The following is a 20,372-nucleotide window of genomic DNA, read 5'->3' on the forward strand; positions in this document are numbered from 1 at the left end:
CGCGTTTTATAAATAAATGTTCGGTCATTTCCATGCATGCTGTTATTTCCCTTTTGCATCCCCCTCAATATTACACGCAAAAGTTAGAGCAATCTCTATTCATGATCACACTTTGTTTACTTTTTTTGGAACACATCTGGATAGTATGTTGCTATACTAAATATACTATAACACTGGTGGTAAGAGAGAGGTCCCAGGAAAAGGCATCTGCATTCTGGTGGGTGCCAGCATGGGCCCGAGTATCCACGTCTAAAGTGAAGATATCAGAATCTTTGAAATGGCATATATGATGATGAAAATAATTGCCATTTAGCTGTGCCTTAAATGTTATTTTATGATGTTAGTACCTGCCTTGGTATGCTTGCAGAGAACATTATCTACACCAGTGTTCTATTTAATGCATTTCAATTTACTTTTAAAATGCAGCATAGCTACTTGAAGTCTATGCAGATTTTTCCATTGGCTCTATTGCCCCTTTCAAGAACTCCTGCTCTTCCTTATTAAATGACAAGAGTGAAAGACACAGGAAAGCATTTAAGCAGGACTAAAGTCTTGCTTAACCTTTGCACAATGTCATCTCTGTGAAGGAATGGCTACAACACATATTGGCTGAACTCTTTTCCTCCCTATTCTACTTCTATGTAGTATTGTTATAATCTCCAGGCCCTTGGAATGTGGGTGGGAAGCAGAAAGAAATATTTGCCAGGAGAATTATGCCTGAAGCAAATTTGGGAGCTCTTCCACAGTCAAAACATTTGGGGAATTTCAAGAGGTCAATAGGGTTTCAGTAAGATTAGCAATATTTCTGAGAGGGAGGGGATTTTACACCACCCCCCATTATTGTTGGATTTCACCAGAAGCAAGAACCAGGGCAACTTTGGAGGTTCCTTCTCTGAAGAAACATCTGAAGAATTTTGAGGGAAGCAGGATTAGGGACATTTGTCTGACAGGTTTTCGTAGGAGGAAAAAAAGAACAGGAAAGGCTATGGTTTGTTCCTCACTGAGAGCACTGAATATTATATGTGTTACTAATAGTCCTTGCACATGACTGTTTCATACCTAAGCTCAGACTGAGTGGAAAAAGGCTTAATTTCCAAATGCAGTACAGGGAAACCAGCTGTAACTAGTTAGCACTGAAAACAAAACCAACTATGACAAATGAAGCTATAGCCTCTATCCTTAGTTCCAGCAATAGGTAGAAGATGAAGCGGGAGGCTCTTTCCTAAATTCTAACCTCAGGATAGCTTAACCAGTCGGTGCGTGAATGTAGGTCACTGTTTAGAGTTTTCCCTGAATGAAGAGGACATCAATTAGCTTAAACAAAATGCAAAACTCATCTTGTCTGCTCAATAGATATCATAGCTTAATGGGATAACCTTATCTTTATGTAGTATATTCTTGAACTATGTAATCTAGTTTGCCGCTGAACAAATTTGAAATCTAGGTACTTTAGAACAGGCAGGGTCACATGGGCTGTGTCTGATTTTTACCCATTTTTTTTGTGAGCCATCAAGTCATATAAGAACATAAGACTTATGGTGACCCGGTAGGGTTTTCATGGCAAGAAACGTTCAGAGGTGGTTTGCCATTGCCTGCTTCCACGTCACGACCCTAGTATTCCTTGGAGGTTGCCCATCCAAATACTTGCCAGGGCTGATCCTGTTTAGCTTCTGAGATATGATAAGATTAGTCTAGCCTGGGGCTATCCAGGTCAGGGTTTTTTACCCATGGACTTGTGCTAATATTAATATTTGTGTGAGGGGAGAAATATTTCATGCTGACTTCAGCTCATGGCTCCAAGTACTGGGAAGTGTGCCAGGGATTTCTGTGGGTGGCATGAAGACTGAGGAAATGTTTTTCTTAGTTCCAGAAATGAATGTCTGAGAGGGAAGGTGCTAGGGAAACCATTGCCCTCTAACCTGGAACTTTATTACTATTTGTGTGTAGGCTAGTTACGGTCATTCGGTAGTTAGAAAAAAGGGACAGTGCACATATTCCCCATAATTACCCTGAAAATAGGTTTTGGTCTAAAGTTCAGATTTGGCCTTGAAAGATGTTCTGTGACAGATAACATTGCCAAAGGATGCCTCTAATTCTAGGAGCCAAGAGAGCTTCCCTGGGGAACAGTGAATGGCAAAGTGATCTTTATGCCACTCAAGTTGGAAGGACTTGCTCCTGAAATCTCAGTGTTTTAACCTCAAGAGATTTCAATTAGTCAAGGAAGTTGGGTCTTAATGCATGGATTTGGCATAGCAGCCGTTGGTGCATTCAAAACGTTGGATTACATTTGTTGCTTCTCTACTGTTGGAAGTCCGTGGAGGCCTATGCAAATACCTTCTTTAGAGAGCCTGGTACTGGTTTCTCAGTGAATCTTTTGAAACCAGCATCTAGTCAACAGGCTTCTCAGACAGCAAGCCCCATGGCTACCCCATTCATAGACAATGGTATGTGACCTCTTCACTGTGTAGTGTGTTGAGCTAAGTGCCCTTTGCTGAGTACTGGTTAAGTAATCTGGCAGTGCTGGATCATATGCAAGCAGGACGTTCTCCAGTACAGAAACATATACAATTTGAAATCCATGATAATACATAGATATGTTCATAATTCTCATTACTTACTCACTGTTATGGTTTCATTTCAGAGGAGGAGGAGGAGCAGGAAGAGGCAAAAGACATTACTGTTCGAGTTATGTCCTCTCAGTCTGTGCTTGTTACTTGGTCGGATTCCATCTCTGAGAAACAGAGGACTACTACTTCCAGGTATTAGGCATTATGTTGCCTATTATACACAGTTAAATCTTTGCTCTCCAGCACTCACGGGGAATGGGCATTGGAAGTCAATCAAATGTGTAGGTTAATAGAGCTTTTCTCTATATTGTCGAAGGCTTTCACGGTCAGCCTTATTCATTCTTAAACTCTCCTCTTTTCTGTTAAAGTTGTGCTGATGTTTATGAATTTCAATGGCTTCTCTGTGCAATCTGACAAAATAGTTGGTAGAATTGTCCAGTCTTTCAGTGTCTTGGAATAAGACCCTGTGTCCTGTTTGTGTCAGTCCATGTTCAGCCACTGCTGATTTCTCAGGTTGGCCAAGTCTGCAGTATCTGCAGAAAGATACTGCAGACTTGGCCAACCTGAGAAATCAGCAGTGGCTGAACATGGACTGACACAAACAGGACACAGGGTCTTATTCCAAGACACTGAAAGACTGGACAATTCTACCAACTATTTTGTCAGATTGCACAGAGAAGCCATTGAAATTCATAAACATCAGCACAACTTTAACAGAAAAGAGGAGAGTTTAAGAATGAATAAGGCTTGGCTTCCTGCCCTGAAAAACCTCCAGACAAAGACAACATTCAACAATAGCCATACAGATTAGTTTTGGATTACACACATTAACAGATCACTTCAGGATACAATGGTTCCATATTAACATACCATACCCTCATTAGCACATTATCTTGATACTTACAGGACAATACTTTTGCAGGACAATACTAAGCTCAAACCCAACCCCTTTCTGACTATATATTACTCTTCCTACACCCTTGACACTGAGAGACACTGTCCTTCAATGTTACTACTCTGAAGATGCCTGCCACAGTTGCTGGCGAAACGTCAGGAAAGAAAATTCCAAGACCACGGTTACACAGCCCGGATAACCTACAAGAACCAAAGAGCTTTTCTCTGTTTACTCATGCAAAACAGAGATAAACTATTAACACTGCATTCCAGAGAGGAATGCCTGCGCTGGTCCTTGGAGGCAACGTGGCTGCTCTGCCTCCAAAGGAGGTTTTGGCCCCATTGAAACCTCCTCCCCGTGTTAAAAATCTGTGCAACCCTCATAGGGTTGCATGGCAGATACGCCACCTAAAATGTGGCATATCTCGGCAAAAATAAAAAGGGGCGTTCCCAGCCCAAAAAGACTTCTCCCCCAGCCTGACGCCGTAATGCCTCAGGGACATCTCCCTGGATGCCAGCACGGCCTTTGATGGCGTTTGGACATTCCTGTGACTGGCGTCTGGGCCTTCCTGCCAGCATTTAGGTCACTAACACTAGCGTTAGTTGGCCTGACGCTGGCTTGGGGCCCCCGGACGCCATCGCAGCTCCTTCCTGGTCTCCTAAGGGCTTTCACTCTTAGATCTCAGGAATGTGCTGTAAAACGATTAAAGTAATGTAGGTCATATTGTGTGAGGCTGCACAGAGAGGGAAGGGGGTTGGCAAGTGCCCTGGGTCCAGAAGACAGCAGGAGAAGGTGGGGCTATCTTGCCTGGCAAGCGATGCTTACATCTTGTCTCAGGCTGGCTAGGCTGCTACAGTGCTAGTCCTGCCCTGTTCCACAGAGCCCTTAAAGGGCTCTGTGTTGCAGCTGTAAGTTGTAAGCCATGGTGCCTGCAAAAGGCCTGCCTTCTCTCTTGCCCTCAGCAGGAGCTTCAGCACTGAGCAAGGGAGAAGATTGGCAGCAGTAAGTGGGGTCGGCCTTCCTCGCCTTTATGGTGGAGAGGTTGGTGGAGCTGGCTATCTTGCCTGGTGAACTGCTCTTGCAGCTTTTCTCAGGCTGGCTTGGATGATGAAGAAGAAGAGTTGGTTTTTATATGCCAACTTTATCTTTTAAGGAGAATCAACCTGGCTTACAATATCCTTCCTTTCCTCTCCCCACAACTGACACCTTGTGAGGTAGGTGAGGCTGAGAGAGTTCAGCGAACTGTGACTAGCCCAAGGTTACCCAGCAGGCTTCATGTGTAGGAGTGGGGAAACCAACCCTGTTCACCAGATTAGAGTCCACCACTCTTAACCACTACACCACCGCCCAGTCAGTCCACCCTTGTTCTGCTAGTGGTGGGTTTGCATCCATCTTCACTGCAAATAGTGGTGAATACAAAACGCCTAGCTGATCTCTCACACAGGGAGCTTCAGTGTCAAGCAACAGAGCAAAGCAGCTGAGGTTTGCTGTTCAGGGAGTGGGTCTTCCTTCTCCTCCCTACAGCAACTGGTAAGTTCAGGGATAGGCCTTCCACCCTGAGACATATTGCTATCTTCAGCAAGGGGCAATGAATGGAGTTGTCCAGATAACAATGAACCAGATAACACAACTTTTACTGTATGTATGCCAAAGATGACCCAACTCCATTTCTTTATATGGCATAAGTAAACAATAGCATAAAGACAAAATTAAGAGAGTTATTTTATACTCAATTAGCACATGAATTGCACGCCTTTACTGAACTAGTGCCATTTCTATTGTGTGCAATGCATTCTGGATGTGTATCTAACTTCCATCATCTAAACTTTTTAAATTATTATTTTATTTATTTATTTTAAAAAACACAAAAAAGAACAAGAAAGGAAAAAAACGTCAATATCCAGCAACTAAATAAAATATATATAAAAATAAGTCAATATGCAATTGTCATCTATATGCCATGCATTCAAATACTGATAAAGCTCTAGGTCCTCAAATCATTAATTTACTGGAGCTGGTTGTACGAGTCTTGTGATATAAGTCTTTTAGCTGTATCAAGGGCACGGAGGGTCCATTTTAATTGACCGAAGGTTATCCTCCAAGAGATGGGCAGATAATTTAAAAGTACATAAGCATTCTCAATGAACATTATAATACAAAACTGGTATCAGTAATAACTTCCTCCCAGAAAAACCAAATGACTGAACATGCTCAAAGCATATGTTTAAGGGATGCATCTTGAGAGTTATAACACCAACAGTTAGACACTTTACTCAGTCCTTTGCTAAAGAGTCACTGTAGGGCCATTATATCCTAAACACATTTTTTTGCTACGTTGCAACTTAAGATCCACAGAGAGAACAAGTTTAAACTTTAAGGCCATATCCCATTGCTTAGGCAGAGTAGTTCCTTATTCCTTTCATTCCTGAGACTCAGCATATCATATTAATCAACATCAAATATTTTAAACAAAAAATGTAGGCTTCATTTTCTACATCAATTCAGTTAGAGCTTCAAGGGGCAAAGGGGACTCTGAGACACGTCATGCCACAGAGCCATATTTCGATACCAACAGATGTTGCAATTGTATTTCCATTTAGCTTTATGGGCCAATCCAGACCTAAAAATGAAGAACTCTTTTTTATGGAAGGCTTTGACTGGTAGGGGGATTGATAGGCTGTGATGATGAGTTTTTGACATTTTCTCAACTAAGTCTAGATACGACCTCTCATCTACACTGTTGTGCCCACAAGACCTACATCCATCTGGGTTGTGAATGATGCCGTACTAGTAGGTCATGCCCCTCCAAGACAGGGGACTATGCAGAATAAAGCTGTTTGTGAGGTATAGAAAATCATTCTTCAAGTACTAGGATTCCTGTGTTAGTTTGATACATTAACTATAGCAGGATAGGAACACCTGGATAAAAACACCTTAGAAGAATTACCTGACTTAAATCTTTGTATGTCACCTTGGGGTCTGTGTGTGGAAAGGTAGTGTGTATATTTCTCTTATATATAAATACAGCTAAACCAGTTTCCTAGCCTTTGAGACTGGCTGATATGGATTGTTGCAGCAGAGGAAGAACTGATGATTCTGTCTTGTTCATTCCCACTGCAAGATTGAAAGGGATTCTGACCTCTTTCACTTTTACCCCAAGGATGTTTGAGAATTACAGTTTTGTCAGAGTGCTTGGAACGCTCTGTTAAATTCCTGGCCCCTTCACAAAAATATAGTTATAACAGTCAATCAGCCTTTATTGCATCAGTGAGAAACCATAGAAACAACACAATGAGTCCATCAAAGTAAAAACAATTTTCATAGAAGAAATTAAAATACATAATAATCATTTCAAATATTGCAAAATAAAACCATGATGATACAGTTTATAATCCAATGGCTGATGACCCCTAGTGGAGCAGTTAGGGTTCCGGTCAACTGTGCTTACACCAGTGTGCTTCACTGTCATCTTTATTTTTATGACGGTGGCAACAGACCTTGCATTTATCCCTATCTGCCAGTAATAATATTAGTTCATCCTGATCTGATCTTCCTGGGAAATGAGATATAACGGTTCTCAGACATCTTTTGTGCTGAACCTCAAATCTCAAGCAGCGGAATGTGATATTGGACAAATTCTCAGGGGACCTTATAACACAAGAGCAGACTCTGTCACTATATGGAATCCCATCAAGGTTGCTTTATAAAACTGCAAATGATAGAATATCTAGGTGTGCCTTAGTGAAAGCCTTTCTGTACTCAATTCATACCAGTAGAGTACACTGGAAGAGTCAGGGAAGAAGGAAGTAACTGCATGTAAAGGAAAGTCTAATCATAACATTTCTTGGGATTGTTGAATGGCGTTAAAGATTAGACCAATTCTTGGGATGGATCCAAAGATGCCCTATCAACATGCAGAAGATATCCTCAGTTTATGGACTGGGTTTCTCTAGAGCGCTGTGAGAGAAGTAAAACTCAATATCCTTCCACTTGTGCAGATGGAAGCATGAGAGGTGCTTTGGACTGACCAATAATCACAGTTCATGAATTCTTCCACTAGTCCTTCCACAAACCTTTGTGGAACACCATTAGCTGTTTATATCATAGATGTGCAATGTAGCTTAAACCTAAGGAAACTTGTCCTTTCTCCTAACCTTATGGATTTACCTAGCACTTCAGTATAAAGCAAGCCAGTGTACTGGCTGGATGTGGATCATCTTAGGTAGATTTAAACTTTGTTCTTATGCACTCATTCTTATGACAATGGTTCCTCCTCTGTATTCTCAGGCAGTACACTGTCCGTTATCGAGAGAAAGGTGAATCAGCAAGGTGGGATTACAAGCAAGTGCCCAACAAGCGAGTGTTGGTGGATAAACTGATTCCAGATACCATGTATGAATTTGCAGTTCGCATCTCACAGGGAGAAAAAGAAGGCAAATGGAGTGCCTCTGTTTACCAAAGAACCCCAGAAGCTGGTATGTATTGTATTCATGTATGTGTATGTGAAAGAGAGAGACATTTAAACCATCAGGTGCTGACTTAGGGCTGTTCCATACATGAGTACACCTCTCTCAACATCTCATCATCCAATGACTCAGCACCTGATGACTTGCATCTCAAACTGCAAGTGCCTCCACTGAAAAGAGTAGAATTTGTGGACCATTTGACTGGCAGCGCAATCCTAGAGAGTTACACCCTTCTAAGTCTTCAGTGAGCTTAGAAGGATATAACTTTGCTTAGGAATTGTACTGTAAATGTGCTACTGCCTCTAACGGGATCCATGCATTTGGCTCCCTTACCCTCTAGCAATTTAAAACAATTAATGTTTCTTTTTTCTCTACTGGCTTGGTGAACTATTGTTCTCTCTCTCTCTCTCTCTCTCTCTCTCTCTCTCTCTCTCTCTCTCTCTCTCTCTCTCTCTCTCTCTCTCTCTCTCTCTCTCTCTCTCTCTCTCTCTCTCCCTCCCTCTCTCTCCCTCTCTCTCTCTCCCCCTCCCTCCCTCCCTCCCTCCCTCCCTCTCTCTCCCTCCTAGGCCTTAATTGCTTTATGTTGTGTTTACCTGCCTTTGATTTTTTTTTCTTAAATAAATGCGTTCAGTTCCGTTGGCCATTTTGCACAAAAGTCATATTTTCCAGGCACTTTGTTTTCATTGCTGCCCTCTGGATCCTCTCTTGCTTGTTTGAATTATTGTGAAATTGGGTGGAGAAAAATGGGCCATGGTTTCCTGGAGTTCAGTTCAAGGCCTAGCTAACATGCTGTAGAGGGATCCCATAGTTTACAGAGCAACATGTATTTTCGTGCGTGCATTACATTATTTGAAATGGTTACGCTGCAAAGTAGTATGATGCAAACACTGAGAGAAATTGAATTATCCTGTGCAATTTCATTACTTATTTTGTTCCTTTGGGGGTGGGGTCCTGCTATATATTTCACAGCTCCCACTAGTGCACCTGAAAACCTGGAAGTTTTGCCAATAAAAGGCAAAGCGACATCTGTTGCTGCAACCTGGGACGCTCTTCCAGAGAGTGAAGGAAGAGTAAAAGGTAGGTGGAAACTCAGTGAATATGCAGCGGAATAAATTAGAGTTTCTTTAAAGCTCCAAATCAAAGACCTGCTGAACAAAAAGTAGGAAAAAATCTATAATTTCATTCTTGACATGGATACACCAGCTGAAATCCTGCTACTATACCTTAAAGTAAAGCTGTACTCTGCTGTTTGATGGCTTGCAGCCAAACTGACATGTCATACTGTGATTGATGGGACTTTGAAATACTGGAAGAGTACAGTTTTGCTTTCAGCCGCAGTGCCTTTGATTTTTGAGCCTCAGGGCTTCTCTACACCACAGATGTAAACTGGTTAAATAGACATTTTCTTCTTCATGGAGCCAAATAGATGGTCATTCTGGGGGAAGTGAATTTGCAGCCCCTTCGCAGGCTACATTTCCCAGCATTTTAGGGTTGTTACCTTTGGTTCCCAGACATTTGCATGATTGATGGGCGTGATCCAAATTTCCTGCAGATTCTACACAGAAGGGAGGAGTTGCAAGAATCTGGAGGGGAGGTGTGGATGGAACCATTGGGGATTGGCCAATGCTGGAAATTCTCTCTGCCTGTGGCATGAAGAACAGTAGCGGTAGGGATCTGTGTCACTGGGACGCTGGAAATTCCAGGACTGGAAATACCTGTCCTTTCTAGCTCTCACCTTCCACTCCCAGCTCCCCCTTCATTTCCTGTTTTTTCATCTGCCTGGGCTTGATGCCATTCTTCCATCCCCTTGTATGTGGTGAGAGATCTGGATTGTAGCTGTAATTGTAATATCTACTAGCTTTTTAAATGTCATTCAATTTCAGTTATTCCATAATATTTTCATTGGAGTCAAATACACATTTTTGTTTGTTCCAGCTGCCTGAAGTAACTCTGGTTTCTGGCTTGAAAATCATGGGAAAACATGCCAGAATTTAATTTGCACTGAAGCTTTGCCTTTGCAGGAAGATTATTTTTGTCCAAACCTTGCCCATTATGGGGAATGTTTGCTCCATCTAGTTATTGCTATTGGGCACTAATGTTATGTACTGAACAACCTTCTAAAGGTTTGCTACAGAGCCAGTTTCTTATTTTTTTTTAATAGGAGCTCCCTCTACCTTTCTTTACGTTGTTTTACAGTCATGTTGGTCATGGATAAAAGTAAAAAGGCACTTATTTCCCTTTCATTACCATCACCAAGGAGGAAGACCTGGGAAGAAACCTGCTTTGAGAACTAGGCTTTAGAGTTGTTGTTTATGTATATGCAAAATACCCTGATGGCTGCAGTAGTGTTAGAGTCTAGGGCACTCATTTACATATATTTTTGGACATTTATGTCTTAAAAGGCTGATTTAAATGTTTGTTCAACTTAGTATGTATTTATGCATTTTATACCCCAGCTGTTGACTTGACGTGCATTGACAGTGTATTAATTTTAGTAATGCACGTTCTAATTCATCCTACCCATACAGTCTGTCCGCTGGAAACAGGATTGTTTTCAGTTTCCTCCTTCCAACCGTCTGCCAAATCATTTCAGAATACATTCTCTCATACGCCCCTGCTCTCAAGCCCTTCGGCGCAAAGTCCATTACCTACCCGGGAGAAACGACGTCTGCCATAGTGGATGATCTGGAGCCTGGGGGGCGCTATATTTTCAAAATCCGTGCAGGAAACAGGAGGGGACAAGGCCCTCAGTCTAAAGCCTACAGTGTTGTTCTGCCAGCAAGTAAGCATATGGTATCTTTGCAGTTCAATCTACCAATTTCCTTTCTGTCGTTGTTCACTCTGTCCATTACTACTTTTGCAGTGCATTTCTAAGGAGAGTTACTCCAGTCTAAGCCCATTCATTTCAGTGGGCTTAGACTGGAGTAACTCTCCTTAGGAATACACTGTTGGAGTGCTTTGGATAATGCCTTTTTATTTCAAGGGTTCTTTGCTGTAATGACAAGCAGCTTGCCTGTGGAAGTGTACAGGGACAACCTTCTAAGATATGCAGTAGTAAATGTGCTGCATCTAAATGTGATACATCTGCTTCTTAAAATGAATGACTTTATGTAGAATTTGGGATTAGAGGAGAGATCTTCTGTCCCAAGTTGTGAATCTACTGAATCTCCATTATAGTTTAAAAATTTCCTCTTAAAATATACATGCCCACTTTCCCTAATGATGGGCCATTTAAACCTAGCACATGGGTTCCTGATACTGTCCCTGTGTTTCAGTCATTTGTGTTAATTCCAGGGTTTAGTGCCATGGCTAATACGGTTTCTGGTAGGCTCCACCTTTTTGGGCAGCAAGGTCAACTGCATAGTGCTCTCATGTAACTCACAAAAGGTTTTGCACTCTGCTTTTTATTATTGGGATGAGTCATGTCATCTCTATGCAGAAAATCATTGGATTTATTGCAAGCATGCAGGGAACTGAGAGAGAAAAATGAGTTTAGGGAAACTACATTAAGTTTCCATCTAGGACTGGAAAATTCCCACAAATTCTTTCTGTAACTTTCAGAAATTCTATGTATGCTTGAATGCTCAATCTTCTTCAAATATTTGATGTTTGTATAAGGCATGGAATGATGTTTTATTTCAACATTTGACTTTGATACTTGATTTCAGTACACAATATTTCACAGTATTTTCCAGTTTGCAAGCAATGATATTTAGTATCAGAGATCATTTGATATGTAATATTTAGTATTTGACAGCACTTAATAGTTGACTACTTATGGTGTTTCATGTCCAAAGCCTGCCAAATCTACACAGCCAAAAGATACCAGATGTCTTAAGTGCTAATATTTGGACCTATTTTATATTTAAAATTTTAATCCAAATTCAAAGTTTGGCATATTTGTAAATATTCCTTTCTGCTTTAATTCTATGGCTCTTTTAACATGCTAGACAAAGGTTGTAAATTCAGGATAACTATTGTTATTGATGAGGTTTTGGTTTGCTGATAAAGTAGATTTCCTTAGACAACTTTTTCTGTATTCATTCTTTACTTTTATAGATATTTGTATTAATATAGCTCTTTCCCCCCCCAGCCAGTAAACCTGAATCAAAGTCCAGTCAACAAACACACACTGAAGATGCACTGGAAATTAAAACATCTGGGAATACTGAACCATCCCCCCCTATCCAAACCTCTTCTGTATTATCTGAAAGTATCTCTAAACTTGCTTCAGGTCGTTCATCCATAGTCCCTCATGGACGAGATCCAGAAAGTCCTCTTTCTGACTTCAAGAAAAAACTCTTATCTGGTGGGGGGATCACTCCCAAAACTCAGCTATCTTCTAGAAGAAGAATGGAACCAGAAATTGATTCTCATTCCATTGAAGGCACTAGTGATCATGATTCCTCCAGTAAAACATCAATACAGTCCAACATTCAGGATGTTAAGAGCAGTGTTAGACCACATTCCCCTGTCAAACCTTCGCATTCTGTTCTTTCCTCAGGTAGAACAGCATTTAGATCACGCACACTTGTGCGATCTGGGCAGATAAGTACTGATAAGCAAAGGTTGTCACCATCTGCCTCCTCAGCACTCTCCTCAGCACACACCTCTCCTAAAGATACAGGAAGTGAAACAAAGAACCTTCATTCTTCCCCTGAAGTCACTTTAGATAATCTGCCTGATGATAATGAAAGCAATGATCAAATTGATAGTATGGAGAAAACTTCAGTAATGTCTCCTAAAACTACAGGAGATACTCATTTGATTTTAAGCTCAAATCGACAGCCCTCTGCATCTCTGAAGGTGATTCATCCAACCAAATTGCTTAACCCTTCAGTACCATTGAAGTCTTCTGTATCATCTGTAGCAACCAATTCTCAAAAACATTCCCGCTATCCCTCTAATAAATTAGTTCCCTCTGATACCAGTGATACTCCTGACACTTATAAGAGTAGAGAAACAGAAGAGAGAGAGCAAAAACCAAGTTCCAGGCTTTCTTCTCCTCAGGGTGGGTCATCTACAGCTGTGCAAAGAAAGCCTCTCTCTCATTTCAATCGCCACACATTAAGAGATTCCAGAGTAGCCACCTCTGCTGTTTCTGCTTCTGTTACCCATACGTTGCCTCACTCCCATGGCTCATCTGCTAAAAATAAGCCTGATGAAAGAGATGATTCTGATGGTAACAGTGAAAACAATGAAAAAGAAAATCAAAATGACAAACAAAGATCTTCATCTAGATCTCGTTCTAGATCATCTTCAGGACAGTCTGTATCTGAACGCTTTAATTTGTTCAAATACAGATCAGCCAACCGATTTGCGAACAAAGCTGGTAATACTCAAGATGCCAGGATACAGCCCTCTGAAGCCCCCTCCTCTACACCATCATCAAAGGTGCAGCCTCAATCTAGTTCACAGTTAACATCAGGTAGTGTTCACAGATTTAATGCAAACACTGATAAACATAAAGAACTGGAGGGTGAAGATGAACATCCTCTACCCTCAACTCCTCACCATGGTTATTCATCATCCTTTTCTAAACAGTCATCTTTAGTGGACTATTCTAGAAGGAAGAGTTCTCTGACAGAACGGAGGAACCCTCACATAATTGCACCTACTGACAAATCTAGTCCAACAAATGTAAAAGAAGAAAGCTTTGGCAAAGAAAAGGAACACACAGATACAAAGACATACTCTTCACAGAAAGACACATTGTCTTCAGTATCTGGCCAGACCCCATCATTAAGCAGAATAAATCATCGCTCCAGTACTTCTCAAAGGTTAGCAAATGGCCAGAGTTCAAGATCCAAAGCCTCAACCTCCTCCACTGACTCTTTATCAAGGACATCTATCGAAAAGTCAACTCCTTTACGAACTTCTTCTTCCATGTACCAACCTGATGATCTAGAGACAAAAGATGATATGTCTCCCAAGTCAATTCAAACTCCATTATTGTCTAAAAAAACATTAATTGGAAGTTCTCATGCTTTATCCCGCAAAACACTCCATCCAGAACCCACCCATTACCAAAAGGCAGTAACTGATCTGTCACAACATCAACCCTCATTAAATTCTAGAAGCCACCTCACAATGACATCCTTCCAAAATAAAGAAAAATTAGAGGATGGCGAAGGTGAAAGTTTAGGTGAAAACTATTATAAGGGGGCTCATGATAAAGAGGAACAGAGAGCTTCTCCTTCAGTACCTATCAAAGATGTTTCTTCATCTAGGAGAATATCTACATCCTTATCTCAGGGAAATATAGACTCCTTTCTTTTAAAGCGTTCCGAATCTCACTCTAGGAAAACAGGTGAAAGATCCCCAAATCGGCGGGAATCTTTAACCTCCTCCAGAGGATTAAGTTCGTCACCAGGAAAGCCTATTGGATCACAGGTTATTAGTTCTAATGAAGATACATCTAGTGCATATAAATTGCCTATGACTTCCCATCATTCCAAATATGTTCAACCAGGATCTACCTCTGTTAGTGCTTTAGCCAAAGACCAGTACAGTAGAGGGACTTCTTTATCTTCAAAATTGTCCTCAACTAATCTGAGACAAAATCATTCATCAGTACCCAACTCTCGGCTAGGCTCTAAAGTCCCTGCCAGGACAGCATCCCAAACAGACAAAAAATATGGACTCTTCCAGCCTACTCCAACAAAAGTTGAACTTTATCCCAAAACTGCTTACTCTAAAATGCATCAGTCACTTTCAAACAATAATGGTAATTACGAAGATTACGATCAGTCAGAAACAGAGGAAAATCCCACATCATCTTCTGTGGCAAGAGGGTCATCTTCCACTTCTAGAGACAGTAAACATGTGAAAAATAACATTGGTAGTGATAAAAATAAATCACCAAACCCTATTTTGCCACACAAAGAAAGATTTCCTGATGAGGAAGAATATAAACAAGAGGAGGACGTGGAGGAGGAACGCCCCACATCCAAAATATCAAATGCTGCACCGTTGGGTAGATCCACTTCTTTAACTTCCAGGTCTTCTCAGTCTCCTAACAGATCAAATACCTTGCCTAAAATAAATTTGGCTTCACCACGCTCCTCTGGATCTGCTTCTGTACCTTCTCAGCTTCATCCCACTCACTCTGTTTCTCCAACGCATCCCTCATCCTCTCACTCAGTGTCCACCAGTCAGCGAAAGCAGCACTCAAGATTAAACCCTTCCCAACAGCAGCAAGCTAGAGTTCCTCATAGAGAAGGTATTGTGTTTTATTATGGTTTCATGAATGCTTGTTATTGGGAATTCCCCTCCTCTGTTAGCTAAGCTTTCAAATATTTTGTCATAAGAAGTTCTCAGGCTTCACTGTGCTATGAGGAATTTGTCCCATCTGTCAGTTCTAATACTTCAAGAGAAGTCACATTCCCTTTTTGTTCCTTGTATAATTTCCTCTCCAGACCTAACAGTTAGCCATCTGCCGATTCTACCATAATGCCCCACTGGTGGATGCTAATTCCCTGTCTAAGAATAAATGTAGAAAATAATTTAATTCACTATGTGATTTGTTAGGTCAGTTAAACCAAGTTTGTTTACTAGATGCCATCTGAATACAAGGAAAATAGCAGTGGAAGTTGCAAAGACACTGATGACAGAAATCACTTGCATTTCTGTTAGCGAGGTTAACATGCAAGCAGCTTATTCCTATGGAGAGCCAGCATGGTGTAGTGGTTAAGAGCGGTGGTTTTGGAGCAGTGGAGTCTGTTCTGGAGAACTGGGTTTGATTCCCCACTCCTCCACATGAGTGGCGGAGGCTAATCTGGTGATCTGGATTTGTTTCCCCATGCCTACACACAAAGCCAGCTGGGTGACCTTGGGCAAGTCACATACTCTCAGCCTCATCTACCTCACAGGGTGTCTGTTGTACTCTCAGCCTCATCTACCTCACAGGGTGTATGTTGTGGGAAGGGAAGGTGATTGTAAGCCGGTTTGAGTCTCCCTTAAATGGTAGAGAAAGTTGGCATATAAAAACCAACTCTTCTTCTTCTAATGAGACTAATCTAATCTATGCCATTTTCATATGCCTCTATTAAAAAACAAGAAATCATTCAGATGCAAGTTGGTTTTAACTTGCATTGCATCAAAGACCTTACTGTCTTTAAGGCACCAGGCCAAAACATTTTTTAATCTAGGCTTTTAATTAAAGAGTTAATATTTTAACATAATTTTTCTGGCATACTTAACAGCATGAGAATGGTTTTAAAAGACCCATTTAACACTGCTTAATGTTTTAAGATGGATTTATAATGCTGGTTTTCTCAACTTTCCCTGATTTTATGCCTTTTGTTTGATCATACTTTGTAAGTGAGCAGGTTCTATAGAGAAGCATCACAGAACGTTTCTAAATGAACAAATAAAAATATTTGGGGTGGGTCCTGTGACTCCCATCTGCTGTTGGAGGAAAGCTTGCTCAGTTAGGAGAAAGGAATCATGGTACTTAACCTCTTTGGATTTGTTAATGTTGTGAAGTGTAATTTCTCTCAGTGTGTCAGATGACAAAGGCTGTATATTTTGTGTCATATATATTTCAGGCAATGGTGGCAGACCCAACCTAACAACAAAACTGGATCTAAATAATAAAATAACACCTGGTGTCAATGGAAAACGAAATGGACAGAGAATAATAAATGGTCCACAAGGAATAAAGTGGGTAGGGTGACCTTGTTTGAACATATAAAACATTTGCAAGATTTAACTTTATATTATTTCATATTGGAGAACCTTTCAATCTGCATGTTGCTTTTAGATTGTAGATCTTGATAGAGGGCTAGTGCTAAATGTTGAAGGAAGATATCTTCAGGATTCACAAGGAAAGCCCCTCAGAGTAAAATTAGGAGGAGATGGGCGTACTATTGTTGGTAAGTAAATGATACAATTTGATTGATTGAATCTGAAACATTTGGGAAAAATGAGAGTTCTTCAAGTAAAAAGACCTGCTTGGCACCCTTGTTTCTCTGATATGCTGCATAGAACTCAGCTAAAGAAAATACACATCCCATAACTATCAAATGGGGGAAAATTGCCTTGTCTGTAGATGGTTTTCTAGGTTCCATGTTCACCATTTTGCTAAAATGTCCCTTCTCATCCTTAACGCCAGATAATAAATTCATGAAACTTAACTTTGTGTTGGCACAACAGCTGCTTTCCACTGGCATTGTGAATTGTTCTGGAACACTGATGCAAACCAGTAGTATTGTACATCTGTTGCATGTTGTAGGCACGGGATGTCTCTTGTGTGCTATCATAAATGACCACCATAGGGTATTTGGGTTAGATGTTACCTTGCTCTAAATTTGTATGTTCTAGTTTGGGAGATTTGCTATATCTCTCCTAGCTAGAAGAGCTACATTTGGTGGTTGAGGAAGCAAGCCTTTTAATACATGTAATTTACAGAATAGGAAAATGTGATATTGAGAATGATTCCTGAAGAGGTTGGACACCTGTAGAGGGTGAGGAAAGCCCCATTGTTTTAGTTGTATTCAGTTGTTCTTTACATGCCCCCCTTTCATCTATTCTTTCTGGGTTCCTTATTGTATCAACAGCATTTGAAATAAGATTTAATCTTGCTGTGTTCTTCCAGATTCTAAGGGAGCACCAGTAGTAAGTCCAAATGGTTTGCCTTTATTTGGACATGGAAGATTTAGCAAGCCTGTAGCAAATGCACAAGATAAACCAATAATAAGCCTTGGGGGAAAGCCACTCATCGGTCTTGAAATGGTTAAAAAAACGACGACTCCATCCACAACAAGAACTACTACCACCACCACCACTACAACGACTACCACCACTCCTGAACCAACAACTACTGAGCCACCAACAGAGAAGCCACTGCCTACCTGTCCCCCTGGAAGTTATGCTGAATATGATGAAGAAGGGAATCTTGTATTAGATATTAATGGGCTGCCTGAATGCAACTCTGAAGGTACTACCTATTATTCTAGCTAAACTGTGAAAAAGCAATGGAGGCTGTGCAGCAAAAATTTTGTACTGGGAAAAGCCTTCCATATTTTTGATATTGCATTGGAAACATGGCAAGGTAGACGGAGGATTAAGATTCCTCAAATTAGCTCTTGTGCAGAAAGTCAGCAGAAGCTTGCCCTTAGTCTTTCACAGCTGTATGTGGTTTCCATTGCTGTTGTGAAAATGTTAGGATGGATGAGTATGAGTGATTTTTTTTCTTTTTTGTTAGCAAAGCTGGAAGGCAAATCAAGAGCAGATGTAGACTATTAAACAAACCATGTAATATGTCATTATTTGGAAATGGAAAAAGGGCGTCCTGGTTCTGAATTAAAACAACAACAATACCACATCATTGTACAAAACATCTCATCCCATGTTAAATCATGGCCTTGTGTCTAATTAGTTTCCAGGGTATGTGAAGCCTTTCGGTTCTAGTGGTGGACAGTTGAACAAAGGCTTGGACTTCAGGCCAAACAGCATGCTATGTGTGATGTGAATCAGGTGTGTGTGTGGGGGGGTCCTCCATCCCAAATTGCAGTCACACATATGGCCTAGGAACCCACCTTCCACATCACTCTGCTGCTTGATGTGCTCGGGAGTGCTGCACATGTACTGGTATGTGATTGGAAACAAGTAGAGCACTACAGTGGGGCAAACAGGGTGTCCCCCCCCCCCATGGCTATTTCTGCTTGGGGAAACAGTGCGGGAAGGAAAGCTGAAGCCCTCTTCCCCCCTGCACAGCATTCTCGAGACGTATCGAGCAACACAGTGCTTTGTAAGGTGAGTTCCCTGATCATACGTGCGACTGTAAATGAGGCTGGGGGTCCCTGACCTGGCTTGCATCACACATATTGTGTAGTTTGATCCTTGGTGATGAGCTCAAGCACATAGGGCTCTAAAAGGGGCTTTGGGATAGGTCCATCTGTAGCTACTAGCCATGGTGAGTAAAGGGAACCTCCTTCTACAGAGGCAGCAAACCTCTGAGTTACAGTGATTGGAGGTAACATCAAGGGAATGCCTTGTCCTCTGTTCCCTGTTGGTTGGCCCTCCTAAGTCACTGGTTAGCTACTGTGTGAAACAGGATGCTGGACTAGATGGACCATTGGTCTGATCTAGCAGGATTCTTCTTATGTTCTTAGACTGCACATTCTATATCACAGAGAGCCACTTGAAACAGGCCCTGCCCCCATCTCCACCATTGCTATAATGTGCAGTGCCAGTCTCCATATTCATTTACCATATGAGAAATCATCATAACATGCCTTTAAGCACTTGCTAAGTTGGTTGTTATTATATGCATACTATGGTCAATTGCCACTTGGTAAATGGTTGTGCATACAGACCCTTGAGGGGTTAGTTGGTTGCCATTTGTGATGTTCATATAAATAGACAGCCAGAGTGCTAAATATGCATTATGTTGTCACCACCTGTATTGTATCAGCAGTAATGTAAGTACCTTCACTGTGGAGTACCACATTACAAAATGGCTAACTGTGTTTAGTGGTTGGGTGATGAAATCCTTTCAGACCTTCCTTACAGAAAACAACCTCTATAACTGGATTTATTATCTAATAACAAGAGTGGGGATCAAGATACTTGGGGCAGCAAAGAAGAGGCTAATACGAAAGGACCAGACAGCTATTGCTGAACGTGAACAAGAATTTGGCAAGAAAACTAGAAGAGCAATATTTTCCTCCCCACAGAATTGTACCAGGTGAGTTATTGTTTGTAACTTTTCTTATCACTGATCCACTGAATTCCGTTATGCATGTGCAAAGTGCTTTCTGCTGTTTTCCTCTCTAGGGTACATAGGGTTGCCAGCTCCGGATTGGGAAATACCGGGAGGTTTCTGGGGTGGCGCCTGAGGAGGGCGGGGTTTGGGGAGGGGAGGGACTTCAATGCCATAGAATCCAATTGCCAAAGCAGCCATTTTCTCCCGGTGGACTGATCTCTATCGGCTGGAGATCAGTTGTAATAGCAGGAGATCTCCAGCTAGTACTTGGAGGTTAAGCAACCAAAAGAGAAACAGCTGTAGGCTCAAACACTAAACAAACAAACACTTTATTACGGCCTTGCCAGAAAAATACACATAGCCAGTTCAACGGGCAAATATACTCATATACATACTATATGCTGTTACGACATCCTTCTTTCTGGGAACTCAGTCCTAAATAGTCTGAATTCATAACTACATAGCCAATGGACGCCCTTTTGAGGTTGACCCTTCACTCCTTAGGAATACTGTTAGATTGACGGATTTTAATCGCTACTGCGCAGAACCTGGCAGTGGAGGATGTAGCCTGCTTGTTTTCCCCCAATAACAACATCTGCAATAAATCTGATTGCGGTACCCCTGTGACACCTTTTATTAGGGGAAAAATGAGCTGGACACGAGCCTCATTATACCAGGGACAACCAAATAAAACATGTGCCACTGATTCCAGCTCCCCTGACCCACAGGGGCAG

At 41.3% G+C, this 20,372-nt stretch overlaps 1 protein-coding gene across 1 annotated transcript in view; it reads left to right on the plus strand.

Annotated features, from left to right (window-relative positions):
- FNDC1 (fibronectin type III domain containing 1) overlaps nucleotides 1-20,372 on the plus strand; it is a 119,569-nt gene that overhangs the window by 53,127 nt on the left and 46,070 nt on the right. Inside the window, exons 2-9 of the mRNA XM_056853304.1 lie at nucleotides 2,642-2,759; nucleotides 7,750-7,937; nucleotides 8,898-9,005; nucleotides 10,522-10,710; nucleotides 12,022-15,150; nucleotides 16,478-16,596; nucleotides 16,693-16,804; nucleotides 17,527-17,868. Coding sequence (XP_056709282.1) covers nucleotides 2,642-2,759; nucleotides 7,750-7,937; nucleotides 8,898-9,005; nucleotides 10,522-10,710; nucleotides 12,022-15,150; nucleotides 16,478-16,596; nucleotides 16,693-16,804; nucleotides 17,527-17,868 — 4,305 coding nt within the window. The remainder of the gene's footprint in view (nucleotides 1-2,641; nucleotides 2,760-7,749; nucleotides 7,938-8,897; nucleotides 9,006-10,521; nucleotides 10,711-12,021; nucleotides 15,151-16,477; nucleotides 16,597-16,692; nucleotides 16,805-17,526; nucleotides 17,869-20,372) is intronic.

The sequence above is a fragment of the Euleptes europaea genome, chromosome 7 (assembly GCF_029931775.1).
Source record: "Euleptes europaea isolate rEulEur1 chromosome 7, rEulEur1.hap1, whole genome shotgun sequence".
NCBI classification, from domain to species: domain Eukaryota; kingdom Metazoa; phylum Chordata; class Lepidosauria; order Squamata; family Sphaerodactylidae; genus Euleptes; species Euleptes europaea.